The following is an 11,430-nucleotide window of genomic DNA, read 5'->3' as shown; positions in this document are numbered from 1 at the left end:
CAAATGACTGGGACAATTACATACTTTTTTGGGGGTGGTCAAGTCACTGTTTCTCCACATATCTATTTGTTATCAAAGGTACCACTCAGGTGCAAAAGTCTGAAGTGATTATTTCCTCCTATAATTATACAAATCATTATAATTGGTTCACCTGGCAAAAGCTTCAGAACTTTTCAAAAGACACAGGTAAAAGAGTCAGTGAGCAAGCATGAATGTGGTAATAAATAAAACCTATGTGTCATAGAGATTTGGGAGTAGGGGCAGGCAGACATAATCTCTGGTGACCACCATGATCACCACAAACATCACCACAAATACCACTTATCATATTTTCAGCTTGACTTGAAATTGGGGTGTTGACAATCTAACTTAGCGTTCAAGGCATGGGAAGCTAAAAGTAAGACTGAGACAATTCTCTTTAAGAGCTGTTTTGGCAGAGTCAGGCTCCCTCCTCCAATCTCGTAAGGCTGTTCCTGCGTGTGAATACAGAAGAGTCTACTTAGATGCAAAGATGTTATGGCTGCTGATGTCTGTGCTTCTACTGCATCAGATTACATGCCAGGTAGATAGTGCAAGGTGTCTCCTGGACAACCCAGTCCCCGTTCCCCAGGAGTGGTATCAGCCAGGTGAAATCATCATTGGTGAAATTGTTTCTCACATAATTTATCTCTCCTATGAACTTACATTCGAGGATCAACCATCACAGAAGCTTTTTGAGCTTCCATAGTAAGGAATTGTTTTTGTTTTGCTTTCTCTGCATTTTCTGAGCTTCTTCAGGTCACAAAAAATGTTCAAAGAAAATCCATAGAGGATTGTTCCAATGGTCAATTCCTTGTTTGAGGTGTTTGTGGGTTTGTTTGTTTTTTGCATTTTTCTAAGATTACAGTAAATATGGATTTGTTCTTTCATGATATAGTGTAGGCATTGGGGGAGATATAGAATATCCATTAAACATCCCCATCCCCTCGCAGCATTAAGGAAATGAAAGCAAAGGTGGAAAACTGCTTCAAAAGTCAACATCAGGTTTCATAAAACATGCTGAAATCAATGAAATTTGAAAAAAAAAAACCCACAAGCAAATGCTTTTCAAGAGTATCAGAAAGTGCTAATAGTTGTACATTTTCAAGTTCAATGCTTTCTAAATTAACATGTTGATAAATATGCCATGCTGACAAACCTGGGACATAACTTCATTCTGCTAGGAAGTTCAGAACTGCATGTTTGAGGCAGGATAAGCAAAGAAGAGGAAAATGAGTGGAAGATTTCCTCATTTTCTATAGCTGGGTTAGCAAAACAAACACATTTTGGGTTTTTTATGTATTTATTTTATTGATATCCTTCTGTTTTTCCTCCAAGGAACCCAAGGTGGCTCCATTTTGTCCTCAAGGCAACCCAATGAGATAGGTTAGGCTGAGTGTCATGTTTCCAAGCCCTCCCATTGCAGTGTGTGACAATAAAGAGGTCTGCCCAGTAAGCCACAAAACTTTATTCAGAAAATAAACTTCTCTTCACACCTGAAAAGAGTTTAAACACTAGGAACTTTCCTCTAGGCTAAACCTTGGCTAACTAAGCAAAACAACTTTCCTTTCAACAAAAGGGAAGACCGTTTCCCTGAGTCCCTTTAACTTCAGGGAGGATTTATCTGAAGAAGCTAGTTGAGCTGATCACCTCTCACCTTATTTTAGCACGGTCTCTTTGAATCTGCAGAGGACTCTGGAATCAGTCTACTCTGAAGTTCCTTCCCTCTCTGAGGATTGTCGAGTTCCCACAGACTCTGAGATGTTAACATTTTCACTGACAAGGTCCAGTGAAGATTCATCTCTGGCATGTGAAGAGCTTGGGAGAATCATATCCCCTGCTTCCTTTGTAGGCTGGTATGTTTTTGTCCTGATTCTGATTGATAGCCTAAAACTCCTTCCCCCACACTAAGGGGAACAGGCCTGATCATGACACTGAGAATCAGTGACTGACGCAAAGTCAACCATTGCGCTTCATGGGTGAGTGGACACCAGAATCCAGATCTCTCAACTCTCAGTCCAAAACTCAAGCCACTTCTTTGCACTTACACTCTTTTCTGCTAGTATGGATATACAGATTTTGTAAAATCTCTTACGTTGAAGTTTCATGGATTGCCAAGCATTTTCTATTCCATTGTCTGCTCATTGACAGAATTTGATTTCTTTTTTTAAGGATGTATGCAGATTTTGTTCCACTTATGCAAATGTGCATTAACCATCACACACATTAGCACAATTGAGGATTTACACAAATCCCCCCCAGGGTTAAAAACACACACACCAAAAACACACAAAACAAACCAATGGTCCACATGCTTGCAGAATTCGTGAGACTCAGGGGGGGTGGAAAGCCTGTGTGTTGCAGAATCTGCAGGTCTGGTTTTTAGAAATCCAAACTCACTTGCAAAGAAATGGATCTTTGTCATGACACAGGCCTCTCACACCAGGCCTTGTTGCACACAAACCCACCTCAAGCCAAGTGCCACCACTTGAACACCCTGAGGGTAGGGTAAAACACAAGCTTTCCCTCATATGAGAGGGTAAAGGCTAGAATCTGAAAACGTTTTACTGTGTATGTAATAAGCTGAAGGTTATATATAAGGTGTTTATGATAGTAACTGTAGAGCAGGTGATATAGCCAAGCAGACACATGGTTTGAGGTAACAAATCAAAACAAAATGTTTATTTTTGTTTAACAGATCTTAGTTACTTCAAATTCAAGGTAACCTGCTTAATCTACTCGTTTTAGTAAAAACAGTAATCTTAAATCTCTTAAAATCTTATCTCCTTTCACTCTCCACTCCACTGACAACCGTGACACTCCCCACTCCCAACCAACTAACCAACCAACCCTTGCTCTAGACTCCCCCTTTAATACTCCTCCCCCTTTCACAGCATCATCAGCCACACCCACTCAGTCCAACTTCCTGCACTCACTAGACATACAAAGCCAGGCATACCTAAGGAAACAGAACTGTGGGGTAATGCCACAATCTTCTTCAATCTAAAGCACTTAGAGACAGAAGTGACTGGGATTGTAGCATAAATGAATCATAGAATCATAGAATCATAGAACAGCAGAATTGGAAGGGGCCTACAAGGCCATTGAGTCCAACCCCCTGCTCAATGCAGGAATGCATTGCAATGCAGGAATGGCTTACATTTATTTTCCTAAAACAATATGCTAACTATATTGGCAGTGTGGTGATCAATTTCTACCAGCATATCCTAGCCTTGGTGTTTGCCATAAAAGAGATTAATGAGGATCCCGGGATCTTGCCCAATATCACTCTCGGCTTCCACATCTATGACAGCTACTATGATCTGATGCTGACCTATCGGACCACGTTGGATCTGCTCTTTAAATTCCATAGATTTGTCCCCAGCTACACATGTGAATCCCAGAAAACACTCATAGGTGTTATTGGGGGACTGCACTCTGATACCTCCTTCTGTATGGCAGACTTCTTAACCCTCTACAAGATTCCACAGGTAGGATAAGTGAATGGGGACGTGGGGAAATTACACTCTTCTCTTGTCATTCTGACAACATGCTAAGCCATGGTTTGGCCACTAACTCTTTGCAGCAAATTGTTAGCAAGCATGTTTAAACTGTTGTTATGTAGCCACCATGGTTCGAAATGGTTCACACAAAACTTCAAGTCATGCTTCACACAACACGCTAAGCCATAATCTTCAGCTCCAAATGCTTAACCGTCATGGTAGGGCCAGTGAGTGATTTTGTGTTTCAGAGAAGGGAGTTGTGTGGATGACAGAATAAATAACACTGGGAATTGCATTATATTCCCATGATATGAAACAGATCAACAAGTGAAGTTTTTCACTAATGCCTTAGCTAGACGAGCGGTTATCCCGCCCAGGGGATCCCAGGCTCAGGCAGGGATGAACCCTCCCTTGCCCCGGGATAACGGGCATGACTTGTAGCCCAATATTTCCCGTGGTCTCAGCCTGAGCCCGAGACCATGAGCATGTGGCCCATTCCACGGCTTCTCCCGGCTTCGGTGATTACTCGTGAGGACACAGGACAAGCCACGCATGGGGCACAGCACTCCACAGGAGTGAGGGCAGGGTGAGGGGAGCAGCCAAATAATTGTTTTTAAAAAAACAAAAACAAAAAACCCTCACCCTTGCCGCTCCAGTGTTTGTGCGCAGCGGCCACTTCAAACCAAAAAGAAAATGTCGGGCGTGACGGGGCTTTCCTTCCCTTTGTCATGCCTGACGTGTGGATTAGAGTGACAGCCCATGATACTTGCATCGTGGGCTCACCCCTCCTTATGCCCGGATTTTGAGGTAGGTCTGGAAGGAAAGGAACCTCTCGTGCAAGCACTGAGTCGTTACTGACTCTTGGAGGGATGCCAGCTTTCGCTGATGTTTTCTTGGCAGGCCTTATAGCGGGGTGGTTTGCCGTTGCCTTCCCCAGCCATTATTACCTTTCCCCCAGCTAACTGGGTACTCATTTTACCGACCTCGGGAGGATGGAAGGCTGAGTCGACCTGAGCCGGCTGCCTGAAACCAGCTTCCACTGGGATCAAACTCAGGCCGTGGGGAGAGTTTCAGCTGCAGAAACTGCTGCTTGAAGGCCTAACTCTCACCAATCTTAAAACTTAATGAATACATCAAGAAAATACACAAAGAGACTGCTCCTAACTTATCTATACATTATCTATGCATTTTCATTTAGCTCACTTATGGTTCATTTGCCTCCAAGGAGATTGAAACAACTCATTTATCTTCCTTTTACCACATGGTCCCAAATGAAGCCCATCAATATATGGGAATTACCCAGTTACTTCAGTATTTCAAATGGATATGGGTTGGACTCCTTGTTGCAGATGATGATAGGGGAGAACATTTCTTGAAGACTCTGGAGCCTTTGCTTTCCCAAAATGGAATATGCTCAGCCTTCACAACAAGAATTACACAACAAGCCCATATAGATAAGTTGGCTGAAACATTTGATATAGTCATGAAAATAAATATAGCTCTCACAGATGATAAAGCCAATACTTCTATCATATACGGAGACTCGTCGACCATTGGATGGCTGAGGACAACAATATTTCTTCAAGGTCCTGAAAACAGAGAACATGTATCATCTGCAAAGGTGTGGATTTTGACAACCCAGGTTGATTTCATATCAAAGGGTTCTGAGAGAAATTGGGATTTCAACCAATTCCAAGGTGCCATTTCCTTAGTATTTCACTCAAGATATCTTCCAGGGTTTAAGGAATTTCTTGAGACCATAAAACCTTCTTGGACCCCAAACGATAATTTTCTGAAAGATTTCTGGGAGCAAGCATTTGATTGTTTTATTGCAGATCCCAGAGTGCCTATGGAAGGTGATGATCTCTGTACTGGAGAGGAGAGGTTAGAGAGTCTTCCTGCAAGTCTTTTTGAAATGCACATGACTGGCCACAGCTATGGAATCTATAATGCTGTCTATGCTTTAGCTCATGCTTTGCATGCCATGTCTTTATCTCAAGCCAACCATAGAGCAATGGTGAGGGGTGGAAGTGTTGATCTTCAGTCTCTGCAGCCTTGGCAGGTAATATCTCCATCATTCTATCACTGTCATGTCTAACCCTACTGCCCCTGTTTTGGGAGAAGATTTCAGGTAATCAATCAGAATCAGATTCAGAACTAGAAGACGCAGCACCAGACACCAGCCAGCTTGTATCAGTGGGTGAGGAAGTTCTCATGGGTGATTCCCCAGCTGGGAGTGAGCCCTCTCCAGAGCTTATCTCCTCAAGGCCAAATCCTACACACTCAGGGGGAAGTGAGGTTTCTTCTGGAGGTAAACGTCCCGACAAGCTAGCTGATGCCACAAGCTCAAATGCACGGGGCAGAAGGAAGGCATGAGAAAGTCAGTTCAATTATGCCAGAACCAGCCTCTGCACCAGGCTCTCTGAAGTTAGGACATTTGGGAAGTAGCTTCCTATTCTTCTTGAGTGGACAATTGTCTTGCTTAGTTTGTATAGTTTTGCCTAGGGGGACGTTTCCAAGAGGTTAGAGTCTCTTCAGGTAGAAGAGACATTTGTTGCTTAATAAAAGCTTTGTAGATTACTTAGCAAGCCTTGTCATTTGCCTCCCATCGAAAGCAGGAGTTTTCTGAGAAACACAACAATCACATTTCAATTACAATATTAGTACAAGGTGAGAATAAAACTCTATGTGTGTGTGAAAAAAGGTGGAAGATGATTAACACCTTTTTCACTGATAAAGACTTACTAGTATACAACATTCTTTTATATAATGGGAACCTGAAAAGACTTTCAGTTTGCTGTCTCCAATGTCTTATGAATGCTCTTGGTCTTTTATCTTTCAACAAGCTCCACATGTTTCTTCACTGTATTTCATTTAACAACTCAGCCAATGAAACCGTATCATTTAATGATAACAGGGCAATGGGAGGTGGATTTGACATCACAAATCTGGTCACTTTCCCCAATAACTCCTTCAAGAGAGTGAAAATTGGAAGGTTGGATCCCAGTGACCATGAAGAAATGGAATTCATCATTAATCAGGATATGATTGTGTGGCACAGACATTTTAACCAGGTATGGATTTGAGGTCCACTTGATTTATTGTCTCTCCTCCAAATTGGTACATAGCTTGGCAAGGATGGAATGTTCTGCACAGTCTGAACTTGTGAAGGACCTTCAAACTCTAGAAGCTAGTCAGTAATACCTAATGCACTTGAAATTAAACACCACATCAAAGTGCCAACTAAACCCATATCCATTCAGAATTATATTACATTTCAGAATATATGTATATTGAAATCATGTCAAAAATAATGATTAATGCATAACCATATGTGTTACTTAAATATGGTATAGTAGAGCTCTGGATAATCCTCAAATCACTGGACAGAGTCGACTGGTTAGCTATATGCATATTAATAGGATGTGATTATTATTATTATTATTATTATTATTATTATTATTATTATTTATTTATATAGCACCATCAATGTACATGGTGCTGTACAGAGTAAAACAGTAAATAGCAAGACCCTGCTGCATAGGCTTATACTGGATCATATCTGCAGATGAACAATTTATTATTATTATTATTATTATTATTATTATTATTATTATTATTATTATTATTATATCTATGATTCTAAATAGCTTTCCTGTCTAAGTATAGTTGATTTCCATTTCTGTCTGTAATCAGTGCTGTCACTCTGGTACACAGAAAAGAAGGCAAGAACGAGAAAGGTTAATAAAAAAAAATGTACAAGTATCAAGATTAGTACCCAGCATTCCTTGTTTAAATATGAAAGGACCGTGGCTGATACACCTATTTTCACATTATTCTATCCTTATCATTTGTCATGTACATGGATAGGTGGTTCCTGTTTCTTTGTGTAATGAACCCTGCCACTCTGGAACTCATAAGAGAAGGAAGGAAGGGGAAAAGTTTTGCTGCTATGATTGTGTTCCATGCCCAGAAGGGAAGATTTCAAACCAGACCGGTCAGTAATGTAGTACTCCAAAATTCCCATTGGGAAGTGTTGGTACTTTCATATAAATTGGCATTGAAATGGGATCTCTTTCTGTTTTTCAGATATGAAAGATTGTTTCAAATGCCCAGACGATCAGTATCCAAGCACTGACAGAGATGATTGCATCCCTAGAGTTATAACCTTCCTGTCTTATGAAGAACCTTTAGGGATCAGTTTAGCTTCAGCTGCTGTTTCATTCTCCCTGATCACGGTCTCTGTGCTAGCAACTTTCATTAAGCACAAAGACACTCCCATAGTCAGAGCCAACAACCGAGATCTTACATACATTCTCCTCATCTCCCTCATGCTCTGCTTCCTCTCTTCTTTGCTATTCCTTGGTCAGCCTGGTGGAATAACTTGCCTTCTCCGACAACCAAGTTTTAGCATCATCTTCTCAGTGGCTGTTTCTTGCATTTTGACAAAAACCACCATTGTTTCTCTTGCATTCAGAGCCACAAAGCCTGGATCTAGACTGAAGAAATGGGTGGGGAAAAGGCATACCTACTACATTGTCCTCCCATGTTCTCTTATTCAATCAAGTGTTTGTACTCTGTGGTTGGCAACTTCTCCACCATTCTCTGAGTTAGATATGCACTCTGTAACCCAGGAAATAATTGTGAAATGTAATGAAGGTTCAGTCACCATGTTTTACTTTGTCTTAGGATTCATGGGCCTTTTGGCAAGCTCCAGCTTTATCGTAGCATTCCATGCTCGCAAGTTACCAGATAGTTTCAATGAAGCCAAGTTCATTACGTTCAGCATGTTGGTGTTTTGCAGTGTGTGGGTCTCCTTCGTTCCAACTTACTTGAGCACAAGAGGGAAAGACATGGTTGCTGTGGAGATCTTCTCCATCCTGTTCTCCAGTGCTGGGTTATTAGGATGCATCTTTTTCCCTAAATACTACATCATTGTGCTGAGGTCTGAGCTGAACAGCAAGGAACAACTAATAATGAGAAAACATTAAATTTACTATCTATATTCCTGCTGTTATATGTGTTGGGCAAAGCATTTAAGTGTAGGTAAGTTTGTATTGTCTTAGGTTCACCTAAAATTGATGTCACATCTCTCTACAACCCTTATGTCAGTGTTGATACTTCTTCTCATTTTTTCTTTTGAAATGCTCTCTTCAAGCATTTGAGATGAGGACCTGTTGTAGGATGGGATCTTGGCCATGAAATTTGGCAGTGTGAAGAGAAGTACAGAGCTCAATGCCACATGACTTAGGTTTCCTTCAATATGGAATGTGATGAAATGAGAAAGAATTGAGATGGAATTCAATTGGATACTAGTAAGAAAAAGTGATTCAAGGCCACTGAACAGAATAAAAAAAACACTTTACTGATGTGTCAAAGAGGAGAGCAAGACAGTTTGCAGGCTCATCAGAGACTTTTTCCCAAATCCAGTCAAGTAATACCAACCAAAATGCCATGAAGTTAATAAGAAAGCTATATAAATCTCCAGAGAGTTGTACCTTAAGGAAAGCAAGGGGTAGAGGAAAGCAAAACTGACAAGTTCACCTATCTTTAGTGTTATGGTGGCTACTAGGAGAGGGCTTTCTCCGCTGTGGCACCCCGGTTGTGGAATGAGCTCCCCAGAGAGGTCCGCCTGGCGCCTACACTGTACTCCTTTCGTCGCCAGCTGAAGACCTTTTTATTCACTCAGTATTTTAACACTTAATTTTAACTTAAATTTAAATTTTACTGTTTTAACTCTGTATTTTAACCTTATATCAATTTTGATGCATGGTTTTATCCTGGTTGTGCTTTTTATATTGTATTTTGTATTTGTGTTTTTAACCTGTTGGTTGTTTTATGATGGTTTTAATTTTTGTGAACTGCCCAGAGAGCTTTGGCTATTGGGCGGTATAAAAATGTAATAAATAAATAAATAAATAAATAAATTATGGCTGTCTGCTCTAGCATCTAGTCAGAGTGAATGGGGTTTACCAGGGCTCTCCAAATACAGTGTTTTGAGACAGGAATGTTTAAGTAATACATTGCATATATGTTTTTGATTCTCAGGCCATGGCTAGACCAGGCTTATGTCCTGGTATTGTCCTGGGATCATCCCTGTGCCTCAAAATTACACACAGGGGATCCCGGGAGCAGGCAGGGATGACCCCTCCATTTGCCTGGGAAAATCCTTAGGTCTAGCTAAGGCCTCAGTTCTCTTCCTTGTTTTCCTTCCCAATAGAAGGTATGTTAAGATAGTTCTTGTTGTGCTCTGGGGACATGGGAGGGTGTAGTGTTTAATTGCTTGCTTGAATATAAGACAGTGGGCTCATCTACACTAAGCAGGATACTGCACTATGAAAGCAGTATGAAAGTGGTATATGAAAGGCAGGATCTACACTACTGCTTTACAGTGGTACTGAAGTCCACTGACAACAGTTGGGGCCCATGACACATCTACACCAAGCAGGATATGACACTATGAAGTGGTATGAAAGCTATATATGGTATGTGTCACAGGACCCAACAGTTCCCCCCAACCCCCAAATTTTATTTTATTTAAAGTGATACAAAAAAGGAATGAATACAAACAATCCCCTAACAATTCATATCAAACCAACGGTTATATGAATAGGTATACTGTACAAGGGGGGGAAATAGAGTTGATTTGTACAATTTCTAGGGGAAAGAGGCTTAATGAAAGTAGAAAATGAAAAGTTAAAAAGAAAAAAGGAGACAAAAAGGAAAAGAAAAGAAACAACAACAAAAACCCTAAATCATAAATGTGCTGTATTTCTTCATTTGTTTTTACAATGTTCATATATTCAGAGCTGAAACAGGCAGACATTGTTGTACATTCGGTTGTGATGCATATTGAACAAATCTCCCCATATGGCTTCGAACGACATTGAGTTTGACTTTCCTTGAATTTGAAGCAAGTCGTAAGTTATTTTTTCTGATATTGCCACAAACCATATGTTTCGATACCATGCAGATAAATTCAAATTGTCCAATTTTTTCCACTGCTGCGTGATTGTCTAACGAGCAGCCGTCAACAGGAATATTATTAAATCTTTACATTTCAACCCAGTATTAAGTCCTTTATATATTGATAATAAGAATAATTCTGGATCATATACAATTGTTTCTCTAGTAATAAGCATTAATTCTCTATGTACTGATCTCCAGAATCCCTGTATATAGGGACAAGGCCACCATGAATGAAAATATGTGCCTTTTATCTTGCAGCCTCTCCAACAGAGAGGACTACTAGTTTTAGTGATGTGTGCTAATTGTACTGGTGTTCGATACCCTCTATGCAATATTTTAAAAGAAGTTTCTTGAATAGAAGCTGATATTGATCTAAATAGTCTGTTATTCCATAATTTGTCCCATCGAACTTCCTCTAATTCTTCTTCGAAATCTCCTTCCCACACTTTCCTCAATCCCTCCATTGTGCCCATCCGGGCATCTATTAATAAAGCATACACTAAAGATACTATTCCTTTCCTTCCTCCTCCTACCAATAACAATACTCAATCAAATGCTGATTGCCTGTATCTTTGTGTTAGTGTCCCTAAGGAAATGGAATAATTGAACTACTTGTAACCATCCCAGGCCTAATTCTCCTATATCAACTCTAAGGCCTTAGCTAGACCTAAAGTTTATCCCAGGATTGTCCCAGGGTCATCCCTGTTCATGTAAATGACACACAGGTGTTAGAAATATGGCAGGTTCTTGTCCCTGACCTTTTGATATTTGAGACGAGCATTGAAAACACTGCAGAGGACACCGAGTATCAGTATACTGAGGTGCGACTCGAACAGGGTCAGACCCCGATCAGAGCTTGCACACAACTTTTATTCACATAGGGTCAGATGACAACAAAGAAAAAGGGGAGTGGGATAAAGGGGGGTGGGATACATTTACA

The 11,430-nt window shown here is 40.6% G+C and overlaps 1 protein-coding gene across 1 annotated transcript; it reads left to right on the top strand.

Moving 5' to 3' along the window:
• The first annotated feature begins 511 nt into the window (after window positions 1-511).
• Window positions 512-8,512, top strand: LOC134405922 (vomeronasal type-2 receptor 26-like). The gene is made up of 5 exons (XM_063137171.1): window positions 512-726; window positions 3,218-3,509; window positions 6,368-6,595; window positions 7,392-7,518; window positions 7,611-8,512. Exons 1-5 carry the CDS (start codon window positions 512-514, stop codon window positions 8,510-8,512), a joined length of 1,764 nt encoding a protein of 587 aa, XP_062993241.1.
• Window positions 8,513-11,430: the final 2,918 nt, after the last annotated feature.

Source organism: Elgaria multicarinata, chromosome 11 (assembly GCF_023053635.1).
Source record: "Elgaria multicarinata webbii isolate HBS135686 ecotype San Diego chromosome 11, rElgMul1.1.pri, whole genome shotgun sequence".
Lineage (NCBI taxonomy): Eukaryota > Metazoa > Chordata > Lepidosauria > Squamata > Anguidae > Elgaria > Elgaria multicarinata.
This window is presented reverse-complemented; position numbering and strand designations above follow the sequence as displayed.